General features: G+C 58.6%; 2 protein-coding genes across 2 annotated transcripts in view; one reads left to right on the forward strand and one right to left on the reverse strand.

The window, feature by feature from the left end:
- CORO7 (coronin 7) overlaps window positions 1–26,219 on the reverse strand; it is a 171,908-nt gene that overhangs the window by 38,114 nt on the left and 107,575 nt on the right. The gene's annotated exons all lie outside the window — the stretch shown is intronic.
- On the forward strand, window positions 1,929–25,957 carry VASN (vasorin). The gene is made up of 2 exons (XM_037910322.2): window positions 1,929–2,112; window positions 23,461–25,957. The coding sequence occupies exon 2, from the start codon at window positions 23,471–23,473 to the stop codon at window positions 25,481–25,483; it is 2,013 nt and encodes a 670-aa protein (XP_037766250.1). The 5' UTR covers window positions 1,929–2,112; window positions 23,461–23,470; the 3' UTR covers window positions 25,484–25,957.

Raw genomic sequence — 26,219 nt, forward strand, 5'->3', positions numbered from 1 at the left:
TAATTAAAATTCTCTTTTAAGAACCTGATTGCTTTTTCATTGTTCTTAAGATCCAAAGGTTTGGGTCTGTGTTCACCTGTACAAATTGGTGAGGATTTTTATCAAGCCTTCCCCAGGAAAGGGGATGTAGTGCTTGGGGGGATATTTGGCGGGCGGGAGGGAGGAGGAGACGTTTCCAAGTGGGCACTTCCCCTGTTCTTTGTGTTACACTTTGGTGGTGGCAGCGTTTAACCTAAACTGGTAAGAATAAGCTTAGGGGGTCTTTCATGCAGGTCCCCACATCTGTACCCTAGAGTTCAGAGTGGGGAAGGAACCTTGACACAGGGGCAGCAGCAGATGGCAGGAAAGTGCTCATGCTGCCCCAGCCCTTGTGCCAATAGTGTGCCAGAGGGCACTGATCAGGGTGAACAGGGTCCCTGGCCCAGCCAACCATTGGCCTCCCTCTACAGCCTGCCAGTGAGCAGGCTGGTAAGCACCAAGCATGACTGCCATGGGCATGGGGCATGGGACAGGCTGGAAGCCCCCTGCTCTTTGAGCCCAGGGCCCCAAATGTCCCATAGCGGGGAACAAATCGGTGCACCACCAACCTGGGGCAGCCCCTCAATGGTCCCTTGTTCCCCTTCACCCCACGCGTGGGGGAAAACCTACAGTCCTCTGGCAACCCTCCCCATGGCCTCCTCTCCCACTGATCCCCCACTCCCAGCCAGCCTCTCCCACAGAATCCCACAAGTACAAAACCTCTCACAGCAGGGAGACACCTGGCCCCACTGGTGCCATTGCCTCCAGTGGGGTCAAGCTTTCACCGCCAGGTGTCTAAACAAGTTCCCACATCGAGGGGCCCATGGCCCCTGTTAGCCATGCAGCACACAGCCTAGCAGGAAAGCCCCCCCCCCCCCCCCCTCCAGCACTCCAGGCCCCATCTCCAATCAGTGTGATCACAGCGATACCCCTAGGAAAGGGCTTCAAAGGCAGGTGAAGGGTGTGACTGTGGGCTGAGACAACCCAGCCCGCCGCTGATGGGCACATACAAGCCCAAAGCCAGAGGAATCCATTGTACCTGCAACCAGCTCCCCCAGCAGCGTCAGCCCCCAAACTGTCTCCCTGCGTGACCCCTGCCCCCCAGTGAGTTGCACTGGGCTCACCCTGGATGAGGCATGGCAGCAGCATGGCCAGGATGTCAGCCCCTGATCTCCTTTCCCCAGCCCATATCTGCCCCCTGTGGATCCGCACGCACCTGGGCTGGGGGCTGGTAAGGGGAGATCAGGGCTAACCCCCGAGCCTGGGGAGGATCAGGGGCTGACCCCCAGGGTGGGGAGATCAGGGCTGACACCAGGGGCTGCAGCAGGAGATGGGGGCTGACAGTGGGATCTGGGGTGAGGGTAGATCAGGGCTGACACTGGGATTTGAGGGAAGGAGAGCGGGGTTGACAGCAGGATCTGTGGGGGGAGATCAGGGCTGACAGCAGCAACTGGGGGGGATCGGGGCTGGCACAGGATCTAGGGTAGGGGGAGATCGGGGCTAACACCAGGATCAGGCGCGGGGGCAGGGAGTGAGAGATTGGAGCTAACACCAGGATCGGGGGGGAGGGGGCAGGGAGTGGGAGATGGGGGCTGACACCAGAATGTGTGCGTGGGGAGATGGGGGCTGACAACGGGATGGGGGGGGGGGTTGGGGCTGACCCCTTGGGCTGGCAAGGACGGACGGGGGGTCACGCAGGGGTGCTGCCCCCCGGCTGGAAGAGGTTTCCATCACACACAGGATCACAGTTGGTTCAATAGCTCGCAGTGCCCCATTCACACGCTGCTCCAGCCCCCCCATCGCTTGCCCCGCCCCCCACTCTCCGTGGAGGCGCTGCCGCCAATCCAGAGGCGCTGCCCCGAGGCCCCGCCCCCCGGCCCCGCCCCCTTTCCCTTAAAGGCTCCGGCGGCGCGCAGTGGCTGGGGCTACGACTCGGAGCCGCGGTGCGAAGGCCGGGGCGCGAGGCGCTGCAGCCGGTGCCCGCAGCCCTGGGCCGGGCCCGCTCCCTAGCCAGCCGCGACCGGTCAACCTGGAGGCTGCATCGCCCGGAGCTCGGCCCCTGCAGCAGCCCCCAGCGGCTCGGCTCCGCGCCCGGTGAGTCCAGCCGGCCTTTGTCTCCGTTGGTACCTGGGGCGGGGAGCCGGGGCGCCGGCCGCAGCAGCTGGTCCGCTCGTTGGGGGGCCAGGCCCGTGAGACGGGCCGTGCGCTGCCGGGGGGGACCGGTATCCCTGGGGCTGGGGGCCCGGCCCGCCAGCCCCGGAGCCCACCGTGGCTAGCTGCTGAGCTGGCCCGGCTAAGGGGGCCCGACCGTGCTGCCGATCCGGGCAGGTAGTGCGCACCGCTTACAGACTGCCTGCCCCGAGGGCGTCATGCGGAGCGGCCCCTTCCTAGGGGGCTGAACCCCCGCCGAGCACGGGCTGTCGGGGGACCCGCGGGAAGGGCGCAGCCTGCGGCCGGGAGGACGCGAGGACCCCCCCAACAGAGGCACGGAGGTGGTCGGGGTGGGGGGCCACTGCCATACCTAGGGGCCAGCCCCTCCCGCCGCGTTCCCCGTCTGGACCCGGAGCAGAGCAGCGCCCGTTAATGGCAAGAGGGAGCCGGGCCAGCCCCTCCCGCGCAGCGACCGCATCTCCCGATCGGATTTACAGGGACTTGTAAAGCTTAATAGACTGCGAGCCCCGATAAGATCTGCTGGCTGCCGGCGAACAGCCCGGGCGGGCCCCTCGCGCGGGGGGAGCCGTGGCCAGCCCAATTATTAACTAGAAGGGAGAACTGGGGAGCGAATCAGCCCAGTGAAACCCCTGAGCCCGTGGCCCTGCCCTGGGTCTCTGCGCTCCCCGTAGCGCCCTGGCGAGGGGGACAGAGGAACCAGCCCCACAAGCTATGCTAGTCCTTGGCAGAGACCCCTGTGCGCTAGCTAGGACCCTTGGCAGAAGCCAGGGCGCCTTTGGGGAGGCAAGTGAGGTTGAAGCATTGGCAGGCAGACTTGGGGCTCTGGCCTAGCGGCCTCTGGACTGGGGTGTCAGTGGATTCCACAAGCCTTTTTGGGCCAAAGCCCCCATGGCAGATGGACCCCTCCATGCTCAGGCCGGTGGCTTGTTGGGGTGAGGAACGGAGCAGCCTCTAATGCAACAGTTCCCAAGCCCCGCTGGCAGCTTTGGCTTAGCCTGGCTAGCCCTCCAAATAGCACATAGACACTTAAACCTCCCCCTCCCCTTGGCGCCTGTGGGATGGAGCAGGCCAGGATGTAGGCGGATTTGAGTCCAAGTGACGAGGAGGTGGGCAGCAAGGGTGGCCAGGGGCGTAGTGCACCCGTTGACCAGGATGCACAAGACACAGTGTCTCAGCAGAAAGAAAAGCCAGGGGGGCTTGTCACTCCTCTGAGCCGGAGGAGGTGGCTGTACGGGGGTGTTAGGGGGTGGTTTCCAGAGCAGTCTGTAGCAGTGATGGGCGCAGTGGTGTGATGCTGGGTGCTGTGTGACAGGGCAGGGGCAGCTCTCCCTGCCTGGCGGTGTTTATTTTCTTCTCTCTTTTGTTAGTGGGACACAGGAGGTTCTGTAAATAGAGTGTCAGACACCGGAAAGGGGTTCTGTTAATAAGCAGCCTGGCTGGACTCTCTCCAGCAGCGCAGAGCTGGCGCGGCAGGAGTACACCTCCCTTGCTGCTGGCGGCCATCCTACCTCCAGCCCTGGGAGCCACCCATCAGCAAGGCCCCCTTGCCTCTGCCCGAGCGGGGCACAGAGCTGCCACTGGGGAGCATTGGGGGCCTAGTGCAAGGTCAGGAACATACCCCTGGGAGGGGGTCCAGGGCCTTGCAGTGAGTGGAGGGGCTGTCCTGGGAACATGGGGGGAGGGATGCTCAAAGGAGCCAATATTCTCAGCAGCCTTGGCATTAGGATTGTGTATCACAATGCAGTGCTGTGTGAGACCCCAAAGCAGCATATCCCCTCACAGGGTGGCACTGGGCTGGGCCCACATGGGGGAAGCCATGCTCTTGAGTGTAAGGGCTAAACACATCTGTAAAGAAACCAAAGCTTAGACTGTGCCGTCTGGCTGTGGCAGAGACGGCGTGCTGGCCACATAGACCCTTCTTGCCAGTGGCACCATGCCAGGGGCCTTGCTTTCCACAGCCATGGGGAGCCTACGGCTGTCAGCAGGGCTGTGAGCAGCACAGTGGCAGGCCTGTCCCTGGGACACACTGGGGAAGGGAGCTGACTGCAAACTGGTTCTCTCTCATCCCATCTGGGGCACAACTACTGGTAGAGGATCACCTGAAACAACCCTCCCCTCCAAAGCCCTGAGCTTGGGTAGCACTAACCCCTCAGGGAAGGGCCACCAGCTGGCTCCCAGGGGCCAGGGCCAGGCAGCATTTTGGCCCTGGCCCTGTGGCTTTTACTGGCCCTCAGCCCAGGTGCTTAGTAAAGTGCAGGCTTCTAGAATGGGGGGATGGCTGGGCCATGCTAGCCTCAGGTGGCAAAAGGCTGTGCCCAGCAGGCAAGAGCCTCCTTCCCTTGACAGCTGGGCTAAACTTCACATAGTTGTTGAGCGTTTGGTCTGGGTGGTGCTGGGATGTACGCTGGGGCTGGCTAACTCTCCCATGGGGGGAGATGCTTGGGGCAGCCTGGTCTGGAGAGGGGTCTGGGGGCGGGGGGGGGAAGCAGCAAGAAGAAAGCATTATGTCACCGTAAGAGCAGTTCCCCAGCACCACAGGCCCCCAGCCACGCTCTTGCATGGAGCTCTGTGTGCAGAGGGCTCCTGGCTCTGAGCTAGCTTTCAGTGCCCCCTGCAGGCAGCCAGGATAGCACAGACCCATCTGCCTACACCCACAGCTGGTGCCATGTGGCACAGGAAGCGCCCCTCCATTGCCTGGCCAGTGGGCCTGGGCCTTGACCTGGAGGGGGTGGCCCCTTGTGGAGCCCCATGGCCCCTCTGCTGTGAGGGCCAGTCATTGCCCAAGGTAGTGGTGGGACGTTTCTTGTGCTGAGGATGACAGCTGGTTAATTACTATTTTTATAGTCCACACAACCCTCCGTCACCCTGTTGGGTCACCCTGGGGCCTGACGTAACTCCCAGCTCAGGCCGCTCCCTAGCTGGGTTGGGGTTTCTTCCTTCTGGCTCACCTGCTGAGCACCCTTCCTTCCCCCCCAGTGCAGCCTGGAGCAAACCTGCCAGGCTCAGGCCCAGCTAAGCAGCTGGAGTCATGGGATCGGAATTCTCATTAGTGGCTGCTTGGCGAGGAGCTCCCTGGCCGGGCGTGCGCGTGTCAGACGGTGCTGAGGGTGTGGGTGGGTTTGGGTGTCGGAGCCAGGCCTCCCTTGCATTCATGGGCTTGCGTTCCTTTCAAGAAAGAAGCCCTGCTGGTTTCTGTCACTCCCAGCACCTGGGTCAGCCCTTCAGCAGGGCAGCGAGGGGGGGGCTAGTAAAAGGATGGGCAGCGCGCTGCTGAGACAAAATGAAAAATCCCCTTCTCTACTCTACAGCCAGGCCGGAGGAGTGGGGGATCCACGCAAGCCCTGGCCCCTGCTGCTGGCTGGAGGGAATGCAATAAACAGGCTGCACATTCCTTTGGGGCTGCCTCAGAGACTTAATTAAATGGGAAGGGGGATGTGGGGGAGGAGGTGGTTGGGATGAAGGGGAGGGGGATTAAGTGCCTAAGCTTGACCCCCTGCCTGCTCCCAGGGCACACTGAAGTGGGCTTGTCAGGGGGAATTGCTCAGCCCACAGAGAAGGCCTCGGATGTGGAGCGACAGGCAGAGCAGTGTCTGCAACCTGACACGGCCAGGCTAGGCCAGGGGCCTGAGGGGTCTGGTGGTGAGGCTTGGGGGGTGGAGAGTCCAAGGGGCCAAGAAACATGTGCGCAGCAACAGGAGGGTGCCCAGCGCTGCTTTCCTACCAGGAGAGATGGTACCAAGCTCCCAGCCTGGCACGGGCAAATGGCTGAGGTGTATGATGGGTTCAGGCTTGCCAAGTGCCTGCTGTGTTGAGCCCAAAGGGGGACCTGGAACCCAGGGAAAAGTATCCCTTTCAGCCACAGCCCACCCCGGCGTGCACCCCTCTCCTCCAGCACAAAGGTGGCCTTAGCCTCCCTGTGGAGTAGAAGGCTGCTCAGGCCCAATTTTTAAACCCCACCTGGACTTAAACCAGCCTCAAGCCTCACCAAGAGGGTTGAATTGTTTTCTGACCTGACCCAGTGCTGCCCTGCCATGCCAACTGTTGCCCCCTGCTGGTTGTGTATGCTGCTCACTTCCCAGCATGCTCCCTCCAGAGCATGTGCTGTGCAGTGGGGTGGCAGTGGCTGGCAAAAGCAGGTGACCCCCAAGGAGGAGAAGAGCCGACCCAAGCCCAAGAGAGTTAGGTTGTTTTCCAGTCCAGCCTACGCTCTCAGCCAGGTCCCATTAAGTTGCAGGACTATATTACAGAGATCCCTCATGACGGACAGGTGCATACCCAGCACACTTGCTCCAGAGGTCCCATAGCTGCCATCGCGTTGGCAGTGAGCAGCTGGAACACTCCACCTCCCAGCCAATCCACCATACACTCCCCCAGCCTGCAGCAACAACACCCCACTTCTGAAATAAGGTTCAGCTTAGATACTGTGGTGCCCAGACCCTGTGGTGAGGGGCATGGTGTGGCCAGAAGGCTTGGTTGGTTGACCATGGTGGGGGGGCTCTAGCTGAGACAGGCAGCAGCTTTCACTAGGTGTCTAACTCAGGAGCAGGATGTCCCATGAAGGACTGGGGTCCCATGAAGGACCTGATTTGGAGATGTGCTGGCATTAGGTTTGCTCTTGTTCACTGCACCAGAGCCAGCTTCCTGCTTCAAGACCTCTGGCTTCCTGCTGCCCTCTTTCCTTGGCTCAAATGGCTGTGCTCATAATCTGAGCCCTGCCTAGCTATCTGCACCCTGCCCTGGTCAGTGTGGAGAACTACTGATCTCTGGCCTCATAACCTCTTTGAAGAGGAGAACAAATTGGGGAGAGGCTGGAACTGGCACGTGAATGTGCAAGCCCAATAGGAAGGATTTTAAACTCAGGGGTCATACCCTAAGACTGGAGAATTGCAATTAGAGCATCTGAATTAGGAAAAGTGATCTGGGAAACTCCAGGCCTGTTAGTTTGACCTCAATTGTATGCAAGGTCTAAGAACGCCTTTTTGAAAAAGTAATTAAAGACAATAAGGTAAATAGTAATTGGGATAGAAAACAACATGGTGTCACACAGGATAGATGGTGCCAGACCAACCTGATCTTTCTTTAAGAACCAATTTTCTAGACAAAGGAAATACAGAGGAGGGCTGGAATATCATAAGGAGATTTGGGTGACCTTGAAAACTGGAGTAATAGAAATGGGGTGAAATTGAATAGTGCAAAGTCATGCACTTAAGGACTAACAACAAGAACTTTTGCTATAAGCTGGGGACGAATCAGCTGGAAGCAACAGGAAGAGAAAGACCTGGGTGTGTTGGTTGCTCACAGGATAACTGAGCCGCCAAGGTGATGCAGCTGTAAAAAGGGCTAACGTGGTCCTGGGGTGCATCAGGCAAGGTATTTCCAGTAGACAGGGAAGTGTTAGTACCATTATTCAAGGCCCTGGTGAGACTCATTTGGAATACTGCGTACAGTTTTGACCTCCCATGTTTAAGAGATGAATTCAGACTGGAACGGGGCAGAGAAGAGCTACTAGGATGATCAGAGAAATGGCGAACCTGCCTTATGAGAGGAGACTTAAGGAGCTTGGCTTGCTTAGCCTAACCAAACAGACTGAGGGGAGATGTATTTATAGAACAATTGTACCAGAGGGATAAATACCAGGGAGGGAGAGGAGTTATTTAAGAGACAGTGTTGGCACAAGAACAAATGGATATAAATTGGCCATCATTTAGTTTAGGTTTTAAATTAGACCAAACTTAGCCATCAGAGGAATGACGTTCTGGAACAGCCTTCTGAGGGGAGCAGTGGGGACAAAAAACGTAACATTTCAAGATTGAGCTTTTTGGAGGGGAAGGCCTGGTGAAGTTGTCTACGATAGCATATGGCCCAGCTGTAATTGCATTTGCAAATATCTTCAACAGCCGCAGATGGGACACTAGCTGGGGTGGGCTCTGAATTACTGTAGAGAATTCTTTCCCAAGTGTCTGGCTGGTGGGTTTTGCCCATATGCTCAGGGTCCAACTGATTGCCATATTTGGGGTTGGGGAAGAATTTTCCCCCAGGTCAGATTGGCAGAGTCCCTGGGGGGAGGGGGATTTCACCTTCCTTTACAGCATGGGTGGGCAAACTACGGCCCACGGGCCATTTTAATCCTGCCCTCAAGCTCCCACTGGAGAACAGGGTCTAGGGCTGCTCTGCATGGCTCCCAGAAGCAGCAGCATGTCCCCCCCTCCTGCTCCTATACCTAAGGGCAGTCAGGGGGCTCTGCTCTGCACACTGCCGCTGCCCCAAGTACTGCCCCTGCAACTACTATTGGCCAGGAAGTGCAGCCAATGGGAGCTCCGGGGGCACTGCCTGCAGACAGGACAGAGCTGCCTGGCCATGCCTCCATATAGGAGCTAGAAGGGGGACATGATGCTGCTTCTGGGAACCACCTGAGGTAAGCGCTGCCTGGGTAGCCTGCATGTCTGAGCAACCCCCTGTGCCCTGATTTTCCCCCCCCCCCCCACCCTTTATCCCAGCCTGGAGCCCCCTCCCACACTCTGAACTCATTTCAGGCCCCACCCCAGACCTGTACCCCTAGCCAGAGCCCACTCCCCTTTCCACATCCCAGCCTGGTGAGCATTCATGGCCCGCCATACAATTTCTATACCCAGATGTTGGTCTTGGGCAAAAAGTTTGCCCACCCCTGCTCTACAGCATGGGGTACAGGTCACTTGCTGGCTTGAACTACAATAGAACCCCAGTTACAAACAACCTCCATTCCTGAGGAGTTTGTAAGTCTGAACAAAACATTCTGGTGGTTCTTTCAAAAGTTTACAACTGAATATTGACTTAATACAGCTTTGAAACTTTACTGTGCAGAAGAGAGAAGCTGCTTTTAACTATGTTAATTTAAATGAAACTAGGACAGAAAGTTTCCTTACCTGGTCAAATCTTTTTTTTTAAACGTTCTCTTTGTTTTTAGTAGCTTACGTTTAACACAGAACTGTGCTCTATTTGCTTGTTTTGTTTTTGCTGCTGCCTAATTGCGTATTTCCAGACCCAAATGAGGGGCGTGGTTGACCAGTCAGTTTGTAACTCTGAGGCTCTAGTGTAGAGTTAATAGTGGATTCTCTGTAACTTGAAGTCTTTAAACCATGATGTGAGGACTTCAGTAACTCAGCCAGAGATTAGGGGCTTGTTAAAGGAGGGGCTGGGTGAGGGTCTGTGGCCTGCGATGTGCAGGAGGTCAGGATCCTATTGTTGTCCCTTCTGGCCTTTAAAGTCTGTGTCCAGAGAAAAGCAACTATGATCAGAGGTTTGGAAAATGAGCTATGAGGAAAGGCTGAAAGAACTGGGCCTGCTTAGTCTTGAAGAGAAGGCTCAGGGGGGACCCGAGAACAGTAAAAGGTGGTTCTCCATCTTGACTGAGGGGAGGACAAGCCAGAATTGGCTTAGTCTGCAGCAAGGGAGTTCAGGGTAGATATTAGGAAAAATTGTCCAACTCGAAGGATAGCTGAGCTGTGGAACAGGCTTCCAAAGGAGGTTGTGGAATCCTCATCGCTGGAGGTTTTTAAAAGCAGGTTGGACCAACACCTCTTGGGGTTGGTCTAAGGCTATGTCTACACTATGGACCTTACAGCAGTGCTGCTTTAAGGTCTCCTATGTAGCACCACTATGCTGGCAGGGAGAGCTCTCCCACTGGCATAATTACCCCCTTTCCCCAACAAGTGGTGGCAGTGACACAGCACTGTGCACACCAGTGCTTTTTTCAGTGAAACTTATGTTGGGCAGCAGGGTGGGGTTTGGTTTTTTTTTTTTGGTTTTTTGTTTTTCCCCACACCCACAAATGATAAAATGTTGCTGACAAAAGTGCTAGCATAGACCAAGCCTAAGTGTCAGGGCTGGAGCAGACCCCTCAAGGGCCCTTCCAGCCCTGCATTTGTTACTTACTACCTTGCAGTTCATGCACTGGCCAGTGGGACGCAGCGAGTGTTCTGCTCACCCAGTATAAATCAGGAGTCACCCCAGTGAAGCCAATGGCGGTACACTGGTGTAGGAGGCAGCAGAATCCAATTCCAAGGATTTAAACTGGAGACGGGCCTGAACCAACCCCCTGACATCCCAGGTGCTTAAAACGTGGTTAAAAGCACAAGGGGCTGGAGCCCTGGCAGGATGCAGCCCTGGGCAGGATGCAGACTCCTGGGGCTCCCAAGGATAGCTGATGGAGGGGACAGGGCGGAGGAGGGATCAGTCCTTGGTGCCATCTAGGACCCTGCATGCTTCAGTCTGTCTCACTCCACTGGCTGACGTGGCTCTCCCAGGTCCAGCAGCCCATCTCTCCCTCTCTGGCCACAGGAAGGCTGGCTGCCCACTGAGTGCCCTTCCCAATTATGGGTTGCAGCTGTGTGTACTAATTACAGCCTGCCTGCTGGGCTTCTGTGGCCAAGGGGCTGTGTACAGGGATGGGGTCAAGGGCCGCATGTGGCATCTGGCTGCCTTTGTCCTGGGGTGGCGGGAGAGGGGTGGAACTGGGCCCAGCTGTGCTTTGATGTGTAGGCACAGCAGATCCCTGCCCTAGCAGTGTTGGAAATCCAGGCTGGCACGCTTGAGCCAGCTGCTGCCTCTCTGGGCTGAGCATGGAGTGGGAGAGACTCCATTTAGCTTGGGATAGGGGTCCTGGGGGGTTCTGCCCCATCCAGCTCCCTCCCCACCAGGGCAGCAAGCCCTTGGTGCCCCTGGGCACAGGGCAACTTGCCCCACTGCTGCCCAGGTCTGCTGGCTTCCAGCATGCTGGCAGGGAAGCTGGTGCTGCTCAGAGGCAAGCCCCCCCTGACATGCTGGCACTCCAGGGGGCACAAGCTCAGTCCCCTGCATCAACCCATAGACTGTGGGGCCTAGACACTGGGTATTGGCACTTAGGTGGCATTGGGCTGGGGTGCTGGGTGGGGAGGGCATGCACACTTTAGGAGGCTGTTCCCATTGCTAGAAGCCCTCTGCAGGAGGTTGGGGGTGAGAGGAAGGCCACACAGGAACAGAGGGCAAGTGAAGGGGTGGAGCCAAGCTGAGGTATGTTCAGAGGGGCAGTGAGCTGCTGCTCCTCTGAACACAAAGGGTTAAACCAACCAGGGAGGTGGCGTGGGAAGGGCAGAGCTGACCAGTCTGTCCTGCCAGGCTGTCTGATGCTGCCCCCTGCTCACTGCTCCACTCACAGCTGGATTCAAACAGGAGGGTAGGGAGCTAATTTAAAGCCAGAGGCAGAGGGCTGGCACTGAGGAGTGAGGGGGTGGCTGTGTGTGAGGAGCTGCAGACAGTTCTTTAGGCCCTGGTATTTGTACAGTGCCTGGCACAAGGGGGCCCAGCTTAGCTGTGCCATCTAAGGGCCCTGATAACATGAGGGGTAAACCCAGCACCTGCTAGGCAGGCAGGATGCTACAGCAGGCAGCAGGATGAAGTGACAGAACTGGCCACCCCATTCAGGGGGGCAGCGCCCCTGGGGCTGAGCAGCATGCATGCCAGGGGCTCTGGATTTGCCTCCCTGCCCAGTCCCCCTGTTCCTGCCCTCACAGTACTCCCAGAGAGCCCTCTTCTCCCCCCCACCCCCCCTGCCCAACTGAGCTCTGTCCCCTCCCAGGTGCTATGGTGGGGCAGTCATGGGGTGGGGGCCCTGCGCAGCCTGCTTTGCTCCAGCTCTTCCCTCAGGCTCACCCCAAGGCTGCATGTGCTGCTCCCACAGTGCCCCACCTCCCAGTCTGTCCCCCTGGCATTGCCCAGAGGATCTTAGGCCTGGCACAGCCCCCAGCCCTGTTCCATTTGCCCCCACAGTTCCAGAGGTACTGGCAGCTTATGGGCCCATGTGGGCAGGTAACAGCACATCAGAGTCCATGCAGCTCCCTCAGTGTCTCAGCCAGGCTCTGAGGGTATCCAGGGCCATGGGGCCACAGTCCTCTGGGCAATCCAGGAATGGATCCCTACTAGCTAGCCCATCCCCTGCTTCAGACAGGAGTGCTGTGCTGGCTAATCCAGCCAGAGTAGTCAGCCAGTGAGCCAGACCAGGCTGTGCAGTGGCTTCCCCAGGCCCTCATGGACCTCCCCATCCTCTGCCCTGAGTGCCAGGCACCCCCAAACCTGCCCTGGCTAACAGCGCGATGTGCACACGCATGTGCTGGGTCACCAGAATTCCATGGCAGCCCTAGGGAGAGGCCGCACGCTGAGGGCAGCTGTGGTGCTGAATGCCCACCGGGAAGTGCACTGAGTGCAGTGATGAGCTGGGGGCAGACTTGTGCTGGCTGCTTTAAGGGAAATCTAAACCTCTCCCTAGCCGCTCTGGGCTGGGCACCCAGCACCCTAGTGCAGGGACCCCAGGGAGCCCTCTGCCACCCTACGTCAGGCTGAGCCCAAGGCACTGGAAAGCTGCTCTGTGCCCAGGGGAGAGGGCACAGCAATGCTCCCCTGGGGAAAGCAGCAAATGCAGGACCAATTCCAGGCAACAGGGGGTTGCTCTGTTCTACGTGTGTGTGCATGGTGCCAGGCTGCCTGGGCAACAGGACTGGAGGGAAACGGGTGAACCTTTAGGGCCAGATTCAGCCCTGCTTTACCCCAATCTGTAAACCCAGGCAAAGGGACCACCCATGGCAGGAGGGCTGGTGGGGGCTGCAGCTGCCTGAGAGCTTCAGGCCCTGGGGGCGTACAGATGGCCCCGTGACTGTGCTGGCCAGGAAGGGGAGCAGACCCAGAGAATGCAGCCCCCTGGACAGAGTCAAGGCAGCCTCCGTTCAGGAGGGCTGCTAGGAAGTCCTCAGGGAAGATTAAAGCTGCCCCCAACTGTCCAAGTGCCCAAGAGAGGGCAGCCCTAGGAACAGTCTGCTGCTCTGGGGGGGATGGGGAGACCTGCATGGGGCTGGCTGGGAGGGTGTGCCACTCCCTGGGCTGCCTAGAGAGAAAATCTGAGTGCCACAGAACACTAAGACAGCAACCCCTTCCTGACCCCAGTGGCAGCCAATTTATAGCTGGAAGCATGAGGATGGGGAGGCCTGGGGGTTTATCCAAGCTGGCATCACTGCCTACCCCACTTGCATATGTATCCACAAATAACAGCCTGCAGCAGGGAGTTCCCCAGGTTCACCCTTCAGTCTTTTTTTAACCCCCCACCCCGCAGTTTTCTGCCTTTTACTGTCTCCCAGTGCCTCCTTGTGCCTGCACCGTGGGGCAAGGCTTCTCTCTAGCATCCCTTAGCGCTGGCCAGGGCACACAGGAGCTGCAGGGAGGGGATCTGGAGGCTGGTCTCGCCCCACTCAGTTGCCGGGGCTGTTGCTCTGAGCCTGTGGGCAGTGGAGGAGTACAGCAGGCAGGGCCAGTGGAGGCAGGGAGCTGGGCTCTGTCTCCAAGGCGAGTGAATTCAGTACAGCCCTCCTGGTCAGTCCCATCACCAAGTAAACACCCCCACACAGGCAGGCTGGCAGGGAACTGGGCTGCCTGGGCCCAGCTCCGCACGCAGCTGGAAAATATGAACGATCCAGCAAGTCTCTGTGCTGTAGGCCCACGGGATGGGAGTGTAGCCAGTAGAGCAGAGGTTGGGCTGGATTTAGTGCTCCGGCTGCGTTCGCTTGAGCCCGTGGCAAAGCAAGCGTGCTGCCAGCATTAGCAGCTTAGTGCCTCCCAGAGAAGCGGGGCTTTGTCTCCATCCTGTTTGGCTCCTGGCTGGGCCCCCCTTTTCCTGTCTCCCCTGTTTATTAGGTGTAAGCCTGTCTGAGCAGTGCTAAGCCGGCAAGCTTTCTCTGGGATATGGTTAACCCCTCAGGGTCCGGCATCTCCACTTAGCAAGCACTGTGTGATGGAGTACCACTGAGCCCACTGGAGCTACGCCCAGGACCTCTGGCTGTCTAGTTCTCTCAGCCATGCCCCTGTGAAGGGGAGCACAGGCTGGGCCCTGCTGCCTCACTAGCCCAGGGCCTTGCCTCTAGCAGCAGCCCACAGCCAGCACCATGCACCTCGTCAGCTGTTCAGTGCTAGAGCTGGGCTGGAGGGGAGAGGAGACAGCTGAGGGGGATGCAGGAGGCTGAGGGGGAACAGATGACCCCATTCAGGTGACCACATAAAGGAGGGAGGGGCCCTGGTGCTAGCCACTGGCTTAGCCTTTGCCAGGTTGCATCTGAAGGGCAGAGTGAGGCATGGACTCGTCACACGGAAGTGCAGTTAGGAATCTGGCCCTGCCTGGCCCTCAGGGTGTAGGCGGGCTCGTGGCAGGGAGCTTCAGTCCACAATTAAGCATGGGTGGAGCAAAGCCACCCAGCAGCCTGGTCCTGACCTGGCAGTGTGGAGAAGAAATGCCCACACAATTAAAGGGACAGCAGTTTAGTCAGCAGCTTGGCTGCAGTGCCAGACACGTCAGCGAAACCTGACCCTGGCATTTCAAAACTGACTCCCACCCCAGCGCTGGCAGCAGGCCCACTCTGGTGCCCTGCCAGGCCCCAATGTGCTCAAGAGTACTCGACAGCCTGCAGCCCTCACTGGGCAAGCGAGCGTTGCTGGGAGCACCCTTGGGCTGAACCAGTGCTGCTCAGAGCCAGGGCTACCCCCTGCCACTCTCATTTCCCCTCCACCCCCCCACCTCCCCGGGGCAGCCCCAGGGCTGGGCATAGTGCAGCTTCCCTGCAGAGAGCCAGAGCCACACTGAGCTGCCCCCTCTCCTGGCAGCAGGACCAGGGGGTACATGCTGGGGGAGAGCCCCAGACAGACCCTGACTGTGTGAAGGGGCCCTGAGCCCCAAGGGCTCCTCAGTCTGGACTAGCACCCACAGCTGCTAGGGAGGAAAGTCCCCCAAGCCTTGTCCACCCTGGCCTCTCTGCTGCAGGTACAGACCTGGTTCTCTGTGCTCGCCCTAGCTGCGCTGCAGGTTTGTGTCTGAGCTTCATTCGGCTGGGCTGGCTCAGCTGCCCAGTGCTCCACCCTTCTCCAGTGCCAGCTGCCCAGGGATCTCCAAGCACTTGACAAGCATTACTGTCCTAGGCAGGAAAGCCACATTATCCCTGTTTTACAGAGGGGGGAATGGAGGCCCCAAGAAGGCACAGGAACCAGGAGGGCTCCTGATCCCTGCTGCTAGGCCGTCCCCACAGGCCCAGCCCAAAGCAAGCAGTGTCCCAGCGAGAGCCGCAGGCAGGGCTATGTCAGTGCTGCTGGCAGCTCAGAGGCGGGTTGTGCTGTGTGACACAGAGGGCTTTGCCCTGGGGTGGATATGCGCCTTGTCACTCATTATCCTGGGTTAAACACTGACCTACTGGTCAGGTCACTGGGCGGGACAGCGCCCTCCTCTGAGCATGGTGCTTCCTGGCCAGGCATCCCCGCAGCCAGGCCTGGTGTCTCAGTGCAAGCTCATCCACCTCAATGCTGCCTGGGTGACAGGTTATGCCCTGTGGTGCAGTGCCCAGCCTAGCTGCAGGCAGGAGCTGCTCTACAGACCAGCTGTGCCATGTGAGCAAGTGTCAGATGGCAGCAGAGCGGAACGGTCCTGTCCCTGAAGCCGCAACCCTTGCCTGGTGCTGAGGGGATAAGATTTCCTTTAATAGGAGCCATGCTTTGGGGGCACTCCCTACCTCACATGGGGGGACCAAGGTGCTGGGGCTTGGTGCTCTACCCAGGCTGGCTTTAGCTGAAGCAGGAGGGAAGTTCTGGATTCCTCTTTGCTTCAAGTCCCCACATCTTGGGAACAGATGCCACCTGTGGCCACGACAGAGTGGTTTAAAATTCCAGCCCAGTGCCAAGAGGGAGCCTTTGCCCGGCACAGCGGGCTGCCTGGCCAGGGCCTAAAGCCTGCAGCTGTGAATTGGGCCAGTCACAGCCATGCCATGGGCCACACAGCCCTTAGCTGCCTTCCCTGCCTGTCAGGAGCTGCCCCTGTAGGGAGTGCAGAGTACAGCTGGGGAGCAGGACATGGAGACTGGGGGGCAGTTCAGACAGCCTTTCCCACCCCTTACAGCCCCCACCCTGCCCCTTTCTGCAGTGGCCACTTCACAGCCCCTTCCACCCTGAGGCCCCTCACTTTTATCCTGCCAGTGCCTGTCTGCCCCATACGACGATCCTGCTCCCTTCCCTGCCCATGGGCACTAAAGGCCTGCTCCTGCCCAGAGCGCTGTACAAAGTAAACTCCTAGTGCCTGCAGCAGAAAGGCGACTGTTTGAAGAGGCAGTGGGGACCGTCTTTATCAGCTCTCAGTAACCCCCAGCCAGAGCAGTGCCAGTTGTGCTCTGCCAGTGGTTTGTCTCCATACCAAGGCCACAGACTCCCCCAGGATTTGAGACCGTGATCCTGGTGAGGCTGTAGGCTGTGTGTGCTCTGCTGTAGCTGGTAGTGGCCATTTGTGTACTGCTGGGTCAGGCCCAGAGCAGGTGCCTGGCGTAAGGAGGAGCTGTGCTCACAGCTGTGGGTCAGAGGAGCCCTGCACTTTGGCTAGCAGGGAGCATGGCTGGGGGGAGGCAGGGCTGGTCTCTGGGGGGAGCGGGAAGGGGCAGCAGGGGTCAGTCCCATGTCTGGCAGGGCCCCCCAGCTCTGTAACAGGCTGTTGGGGGAAGGCCAAGCGCTGATCTGCCGATTCCCAGGGAGAAAGGGACACCAAGGCAGACCCACTCCTCTCCCCTGCCACTGATAATGCAACAGGACCCTCCACTTCTAACCTGGTCTGGCAGTGCCTCCTTTGGCCACGGCTGGCTCCCATTACCCACAGCCTCCAGGCCATGGGAGTCCTCAGCAGGTAAAAGAGCATGGGGAAGTGGGAGGGCAGAGGCAGGCCAGAGAGTCCCTGGTGCTATCCCTCGGGGCCTGGCCAAAGCAACAGCTCAGGCCCCCCAGCCTCCCTGGAGCTTTTCCTGCTAGCTGCCTCCTTTCCTTATCTGTGGGATGCAGAGGTGAGCTTGATCTCCCCTCTCTGTGCAGCAGTGCTTTCCCTGCCACCTGCCTCTTCCTCTCCATGGTCTGGCCTTGCCATGAGCAGCTCTGGCCCTGGCCTGGTGCCCTGTAGCCCTCTGCTAGCCCCTCCTAAGCTCTTTGGGCTGTCTGGACTGCAAACCACAGCCCCCCTCCCCCAGCCCAGCTGCACATTCCACAATTTATTACCTGGCTGGAGCCTGTCTGGCCCATGCCAGCTCTGCTGATATTTACAAAGATCCCTCACCCCCACCACCCCCTTGGTAATTACTCCTCTTATTAAAAGGATTGACAGACAGGCTGAGAACCAAGCAGCCCCTGTGATCCCAGTGGCCCTTTGTGCTTTGGTGCACGCTGGATCCCTGGGGGGGCTGTACCCTCCCTCCAGGCTGCTGGCTCCCCGCAGGCCATGCCCTGGGCCAGGATGGCTAAACAGGGGCAGTTCAGTGTTCCTCCCCCTCCATGGGCTCCCCCCAGGGAACAGTTGGCAGGGGGGGTCTGATTGCTCCGGAGCTGTCCCCTCAAAAGCCAAACCATGTGCTTGGAGCTGGTCACCATTCCTCCACCAGTCTGCATTTCCTCCCTGGGGGCCATAGGCAGAATGGAACATCTGCCTCGGGGCAGGGAACGGGCAGGTGTGCCCATGGGGTGGGAAGCAGTGCCACACACAGCGAGACGGGACCATGCCTGCCCTTACCAAGAGTAGGATACCAGGGAGGCCAATCACAGCAACCAGTTACAAAGACTCACTCCCCTCGACCCCCCAGCTCGCACCCCCATGAGAAGAATCTGAATTTGCAGGCTGGCCAGGAAGGGTCCCCAGAGGGCCTGGAAGTGCAGCTCCTGCGGAGGCTGCTTGTGTTCTTGAAAATAAATCTCATTGCAATAATAACTGAGTGATGACAGCTTGGCAAATGCCTCCAGCCTTCCTGAGCTGTTCAGCTTGGAGCCACAGGCCAGGGTCCTAACCCCCAGCTGATGGGAACTGAGAGGAACAACCTAAGTGTTGTGGGGCAGAGGGACTGGGGGGTGCCCGATGCCTAGTATAGTGTGGGTGCTACTGGAGTGTAAACAGCAGGTAACGGGAGATACTTCGCAGCGTTGTCAGCCATGCCATCAGCCTCTCTAAACGCTCTGGCGCAAGCCTCCATGTATGCATAGCGCTCGTCTCTAGCTAGCGTTTAGCTCACCCCTAAGTCGCCGCAGTGTTCCTTGCTCCTAGTGCTGCCCACTGGACAAACGCAAGAGACTCGCCAAGGAGTTGCTTTCCTGCCTCTCCAGCTCGGCAATCTGCTGCTGTTACCACAGAGAGTCAGCTACTGTAACATGCGGCTCCGTACAGAGCTGGTGCTCGGAGTAATGGGCAGGGCTCAGCCCATTCTCCAGGGGGTGAGAAGAGCCCCTTCCAGGACTCATATGGTTAAATCCAGCAGAGACTCTGTGCTCCATCTTAAAGCCCAGGGATGTTCCCTGCATCCCAACTGCCTTTGGATGCTCCCACCCAAAGCAATGACTTAAGGCATGGCTGGATTTCAGAGCTGCCTCGCCAGGATTCTGGGTGGAAGGAATCCAGCAATGAACGGTGCCTCCAGCAGTTGTTCCAAGCGCTGGGCTGAAAATGGTGCCAAGAGGTGTGGGGGGTGAGGTCAAGTCACAAGGTCTTGTTGGCCCCTGCCCAGCATAAGGCAGGAGCGTGGAGCAAGAGGGAGTGCTGGGATGTTCGGGGTAGGCCGACCATGGGGCTCTTGGTGAGCCATGGGCAGGACTCTCTCTGGGCAATGGACAGCAAGAGGCTTTTGACAATTATTCTGCACCCCAGTGGGGGAGGTGGAGGAAGGGGGCAAATGAACAGCGTGAGATCAGCCAAGCCCCCTGGCCTTCACAGCAATCAGTGGGGGTGCCACTGCATTGCTTGCTGGAGAGTGCCCCACTGTGTTCTCCCCCTATAACAACATCCAAGGAGCCCAAGCAGAGGAATTGTGGCGAGGGGCTGAGGGGGATGGCGAGGCATGGAGGAGTTCGGTAGCATCAGCCGACTGCCACTTCACCGTAGTCGGGTCACAAGGCGAGAGTCCAGTGGTTTCTCATCACAGTCCCAAGGGGGAACACACTTAGTTCAGGCCACCATTGCATGGTCCCTGGCTCCAGAGTCAGTGGCAGAGCTGTGTGGGTGGGGCACTGGACAGTGGCTGTCTGCACGATGCCTGACCCTAGCTGGGGTAATCACTTTAGAAGCAATACATTTGCCTAGGGGACAAGTAGGCACTCGTTTGAGCGTGGGCATGGCACAGGTGTTGTGGCGAGCGCCCTCCCAGCTGCAATAGAGAGCTCTGGCTGGAGAGAGCCAAGGTCGAAGGCACTGGCACAGAGCATAAGGAACGCCTGGCTCCCCTGCGGCTAAACATGGGTGCATTGCACGCACACAGGGATGGCACCTGGTCGAGTGTTCCCAGCAGGAAGAGCTCTTGGCATCCCTTTATGTGATGCCATTTGGCGGGCCCAGAAATAATTTTGGAAACAGTAAAAAAATCAGTCAGAAATGCCCCAGTGAGTTGGGGGGGTGGGGGGGGGAAATGGATCCTGCAGCTACCACTTCCCCTGTAACATCTCTAAATCCCTGTAACGCTTCTGCTGCCCCTGGTTCCACAGCAGCCAGCCCAGTCACTAGGCCAGAGGCTATGTCAAGGTCTGTGGTGCTCCCCCGATCTACGCTGGACATCTGACAGCAGCTTCCCCCAGTTCAGGGCAGATCCGGGAGGAGGGGGAAATGGGTCAGCTCTCCAGGCTGTCCCAAGCACTTGGGCTCTTGCATGGGCATCACTCTCTTTCCAAGGGAGTTGTGTGACCAGCTCCGCTCCGTTTCGGAGAGGGAGGGAAGAAAAGGTGGACATTCAGAAAGCAGCTGCCAGGGCGCCCGGGGACAGCCAGCAGGTGATTAAAGCGTTTTCAGAAGCAATGAGGCAGGGGAAGCAGCTCCCTTCCTGAGCGCAGACTGTGCCCTGCTCCTGGAAAGTGGCTGCCCTGCCCAGCAGTAGTGCTCAGGCCGCTCTCCTCTGGGGTGATCTCTTGGCTGGAGTGACGGGCGTTCAGGGACAGGGCTCAAAGCAGCTGCTCTTTGGGTGACTTGCCTTCTGGCAGCCAGGGGAGGGGTGAGGGGGCAGCTCCTGGCCCCGCAACCCCATCTCAGAGGATCCAGGGGACTAGATGGTCTGTGGTGACTCTTGCTGATATGCAAAGGGCTGGAATTTCCTTCTCCCAACCCATGCATGTAGGCAGGGAGCTTGGGGGCTTCCCCTTTCCCCCATGGGCTGGGCTGGGTGTGTCAGAGTCAAGACGGCATGACCTGCACATTGAATTTCAGACAGCTGTGGAGGGGTCCTGGCCACTGGTGGCCCTTGACCCTTCCAGTGCTTGTCCATGCGAGTGCCAGGCTGTGCCCAGCATAGTGTCCAAGGGACAGGCAGAGCCTTTGTTGGCTATTCCAAGGGGATCTGTTTGCAGGGCGAAGGCAGCAGACTCCAGGCGATGGCAGCAAAGGGGAAAGCAGGAGGCCATGAAGCCAGGGGCAAGTGCTCTGGAGCTTCTGTCCCCCATTGGCATGTTCCAGCAGTGACCAGAGCTGGTGTGCCAGGGGGCCAGCAATGGCTGGCACTTGTGGGCATTGCCCATGGGAGGATTTGACATGTGCCAGGCTGGGAGATGAAGCCCAGAGCTGCAGTCGCTGCACAGTCTAAAGCAGGGCCTTTGCTGTGGTCTCCAGTGCCCGGAGCTCGGCCTGCTGAGCAGAACCCCAGGCAGCCAGGGAAGAGAGCGCTGGAGGATGTGAGTCACTGGGATGAAATGTTCCCTCTCCCACAGCTGCCCTGCGAGGGAGCCCAAGCTTTGAGTAACACCGAGATGGGCCAGCCAAGTACCACCAGGAGCCAGGCCCTGTCCGAGCCATGGTGGGATGGATGACGCTGCTAGGAAGCTGCCAAAACCAGGGGTGTGCCGTTAGCAGCAAGAGGGAGCTGAGGAGAGGCTGGTGCCAGGGATTGGAAGGGAGCAGGGCCAGGGACGGTGACTATTCAGGTGACGCACAGGGTGTATGGGGGGAAGATATGAGAAGCAGTGACCCTTCCCCGCCCTGGACGATGTCGCTGCCCTGTGGTACGGAAATGTATCCTAGGTTGTTTCAGGCAGGGACACTTAAGGCAGCCAGCGGGTCAGACTGCCCAGGCTGAGTGGGTGAGCCCGTGGGTGAGGCTTGTGTTGGCTGCTGGTGAGGAGGAGAACGGTACCGTGCACACATGGTATCAGGCAGGACTCTCCCCCGCTGATCTTGCAGGTGGGTCTGTAGTGAAATGCACGCGGGGAGGAGAGACTGTCCTGCCTTGTCTTCGCAGGCGCTTTGCAAATCAAGCCCCCAGGCCTCAGTACGGACAGCCAAGAAATCCACCCCACTGTACTGAGCTGCTGGGCCAGTGACCCAGCTCCCACTGCGGGCCCCGCCCCCCCCCAGACTGCCTGGAAGCCCCTTGGGATGCATGGACATTGCACATTGCGGGAAGCCGAGGCAGGGCAGCTGGGTGTGAGGACGGAAGGGGCCCTTGTCCCCCCACGCAGTGCGTGTTTCCATCCACCAGCGGGAGCAGAGCGCTGCCGTCAGGCTGGAACCTCTCAGCTGTGCAGGGGTCAAAGGACACAGTCCCAGAGGCCCCAGGGATGGATGGGGGGCTGGTCGTGTGTGCTGGCACATGGCAGACACGCTCCAGCACAGGCTGGCCAGACCCTGCGCAGCTCTGCACTGCAGGCTGTTAGGGGAGCTTCCTCATCCTGCCGAGGTCTCCAAGGGGCAGAACGAGGATCTGTCCCCAGCCAGCCGGCACTGCTCCAGGCAGCTGGTTTCAAACACTGCGCGCTGGGAGCATGTCACCCCTGGCCTGGTCTTGAGAGCCCAATGCTGGATCCCTGCGTGCTAGCCGGAGCCGGGGAGGGAAGGGACGTTAGACGGCGGGTGCTGGTGGCCAGAGCAAGCTGACGAGTATAGTCCAGAGAGCGGGGTTGCTAAGGGAATTCAGGGACCAGGAAGGGATGAGTAATAGCTCGGGAAAAGCGATACAGCACAGCAGGGGTCCCGGTATAGGGGCTGTGGTCAGACACGCAAAGCCCCTGCTCAGCTGGGAGCTGCCGATGGCACTGAACGGCTCCCACGCTCCCTGCTGTACCAGGCCTGCGCACCATTGGGACCCTTTGATCCTGCAAGGCTGCGCGACGCTTCACCTGCAGTGGGCTTGTCACAGGGATCCCCAGCAGGGCAGCTTCGCCCACATGAGAAAGGAGGGGGATGGTCTAAGTGCCTGGGCACCCTCCGCCTGGCAGAAGTCCCAGCAGTACTGATGGTCTGGTCTAGATGTAGCTGCAGCGGTGCATGATCCCCTGCTAACAGCAGGCTGGCTCTCTCTGGCCCAAGCGCAGAGGCGAGGAACTGGTAAACCAGCTGGAATCGCAGGAATCTGGCCTCCTCTGACGGCCAGTAAACACAGCAGCTCGAGGCATGGAAACCGGAGCAAGTTGCTGTAAGAAGAGAGCCTGGGTCCCTGTAGGGAACGGGTCCCTGTAGGGAACAGCTCCCTAGCTGCCCATCTTCCTCACATTTGTATGCCCCCATCCCTCTGCAAGTCGGGCTTCATCAGAATCATCCTCACTGGGCTAAAGGAAAGGGGAGTGCAGGGAGGAAGGGAAGCCCAGCACTGCCCCCCTTAACACCCCAGAGCCAGTGGCCCTGGAGGCTGCCCGGCTCATCCTGGCTTCACCAGCGTCAGTCCAAAACAGGTTGCTTATCAGCAACGGGAAACCTAGCCAAAGCCTTTCTGCATGAGCCCTTTGCAGTAACTGACCCGCGGGGTGGAAATCCAGCATGTCATGCCAGCTGCGGCGGGAGAGGTTGCTGCAGGAGTGTTTCCTCCTGCAGCCTGGGCTTCCCAGAAGAACCTGCTCCCCCAGCAGGGCTCAAGCTGCTGCCCATGGGGCACTGGAATGATGCTACAAGGACCCTGACGTTTGAGGGTGTTTGGGTCCACAAATGGGGGTGGGGGTGGGTGGGCTTGAAATCCATATCCAAGTTCTCTGGCTTTACTCTCTAAACCCATCAGCGATATGACTAGTCCCCCCACCCACAAGATTTCTCAGGGGTTTGCTATTGCATGGCACACTGTCTGCAGGCATGACCGCATGAATAGCTCTCTGCCCCACCTTTCCCACCCTAGCCCCTGCCCAAATAACCCCCTGGGGTACGGATACTGGCTGTAACTTTACAGACATGTCAGAAGAAATGCGATGGGGTCAGACACTTGATTCCCAACCCCCAATGTCATCTGACAGGTAACATTTCTCTGGTTTTTCCCTCTACAGAGAGTCCAGCATGGACCACCTGATCCTGTGGACGCTGCTGCTTCTGCCCCCCGCAGCCCGGGTTCAGGGCTGTCCCTCAGGCTGCCAGTGCAACCAGCCACAGGTTGTGTTCTGCACGGCCCGGAGGAGCCACGCCGTCCCAAGCGGCCTGCCACCGGACACGGCCTACCTATATGCCTTCGAGAATGGCATCACCTCGCTCCATGACGACAGCTTCCGGGGCCTCCCGGCACTGCAGCAGCTGGACCTCTCCCAGAACAAGATTTCCAGCCTCCAAAGGAATGTCTTCCAGCCCCTCACCAACCTTGTCAACTTGGATCTGTCGTCCAACCAGCTGCGCGAGATTACCAACGAAACCTTCCACGGGCTGCGCCTGCTGGAGCGCCTCTACCTGGACCGGAACCGAATTCAGCACATCCACCCAGCCGCCTTGGACACGCTGGAGAACCTGCTGGAGCTGAAGCTCCAGAACAACCAGCTGCATTCAGTTCCTCCGCTGAACCTTCCCAAGCTCCTGCTGCTGGACATAAGCCACAACGGCATTGCCACCATCGAAGCTGGTGCCTTTCACATGGTGAACATAGAGTCTCTCAAGATCGCGGGGCTGGGGCTGAGCAGCTTGGATGAGGAGCTTTTTCAGAACTTGAACAACCTCCACGAGCTGGACGTCTCAGACAACGCGCTGGGCAGAGTCCCGGAGGTGCTCCGGCGGCTCCGGGGCCTCACCAGGCTCAGCCTGGCTGGGAATGCCCAAATCGCTCAGCTGCAGGCAGAGGATTTTGGGGAGCTGCCCAACCTCCAAGAGCTGGACATCAGCAACCTCAACCTCAACACCATCCCCCAGGACTTCTTCAAAGTCTTCCCCAGGCTCCGGGCCATCACCGCGGCCGAGAATCCATTCAACTGCCTCTGCCAGCTGAGCTGGTTTGGGCGCTGGCTGCACACCAGCCATGTCATGCTCAGGAGGTCCGAGGAGACAAGGTGCCACTTCCCCCCCAAGAACGCTGCTAAGCTCCTCCAGCACCTGGAATACTCAGACTTCGGCTGTCCTGCCACCCCCACCCCTACCCCCACCCTGAGAACCACCTCCCCGCAGCCGGCCCTCCTCACCAGCAGCAGGCACTCTGCGCTGGAGCCCAGCCTCGCTGCTCCCACTTGGGAGACCGCGCCCCGGCAGGACAGCTCTACTCGTGCGCCACACACAGCTGCGCAGGGGCCGACTAGCCCCGAGATGCAGATCTGCCCTCCCCGGACGTGCTTAAACGGGGGCACCTGCCAGCTAGACGCGCACAACCACCTGGAGTGCCAGTGCCCCGACGGCTTCTCGGGCTTGTACTGCGAGGCCGAGATCCAGAGAACAACCCTGCCCCCCATCACCCAGGCGCCCACGCAGAGCAAGCAAATCAGCGTTAAGCAGGTCAGCAGCACCTCACTGACAGTGGACTTAAAAAATTATCAACAGGCCAAAGACCAGCTGAAGGGCATCCGCCTGACCTACCGCAACCTGTCTGGGCCCGACAAGCGGCCGGTCACGCTCAGCCTGCCGACGTCACTCTCTGAATACACCGTGCGCGCACTGAGACCGAACTCCACCTACCGCCTCTGCACCGGGCCGCTGGGGGAAAAGCCCTCTGAAGGGGAGTTCTGCATCGAGGCCCACACTGCTGTGCAGGGGACTCACCAGCAGCACCTGCCTGTCACCCAGAGCAAAGACAGCAACCTGACGCTCATGATCGTGCCCGCGCTGGCTGCTGTGCTGCTGCTGGTGATTGCTGTGACAGCAGTCACGTACTATCTCCGGCACCGACGGGCTAAGGCACATGCCGATGCCGGGGTGGATTCCAGCCCCCTGGAGCTGGAAGGGGTGAAAACGTGTCTGGAAAACAGAGACTTAGCGACCCACAGTCAAAAGCTGCCAGAGAACGTGGCGGTGCCAAACGGCTTGGAATGCGAGGTCCCCCTGATGCACCAACGCTACCCCAGTAACAACAACACCCCAGCGGTCAAGCCGTCCTATTTCTAGACCAAAAGAGAGATCGTGAGAGAGTCGCCATTCACAAGTTCCAGAGCCTGGATGGACGGGATACGGGCTGACCATTGGTAGTACCCAGGGCACGTTCCTCATGGGACAATGGACATTGAAGGGTTAACTTAAATTAAGACAAAGCCCCACATAATGTGCAATTTTCCTAGAGGCTTATACACTTAGGAAGTAGACACTGTAATTTATCTGCTCAGCACACGACTAAGTGCCTGCATTTCCCTGGCTGCCCTGTTATGTGTGTAGAGAGAAGGTTTTTTTAGCCACTGCTACAGAGAAAGATATGTGACTTAGTTAAGAGGCCTCAGTGTGCTGGTAACAAAAGCTCCTTTAACTAAGTGCTTCCCAGGATAACAGACTCATCAGTAGTTCTACCTGAAAAGCAATAAAGGAAGGAAAAAAACCCAACACACACAGACAGAGGTGCAGGGACTCTCGGACTTACTCCCCCAGTGCGCTGAAGGAAAAAACCACCCGGGAATTAAAGCTTTAAGAACTTTTAGAGAATATTTATACATGGTTATTTCCCATTTCTTCTGGGAAAGCTCTTTTCTAACGCAGATCTGTGTCCTTTTGTTTTGTAAAATAAATGAAGGAGGATGCTTTTTGTACAAAAATAAAATCTTTTGTACAGCGTTCGCTGTGTCCAGCTTGTGAGGGATGCTAAGGACATAGGCACAGACCGACACATCAGCGTCTCCCTACCCCATTGAGAAGT

This window comes from Chelonia mydas, chromosome 10 (genome assembly GCF_015237465.2).
Source record: "Chelonia mydas isolate rCheMyd1 chromosome 10, rCheMyd1.pri.v2, whole genome shotgun sequence".
Classification (NCBI taxonomy): domain Eukaryota; kingdom Metazoa; phylum Chordata; order Testudines; family Cheloniidae; genus Chelonia; species Chelonia mydas.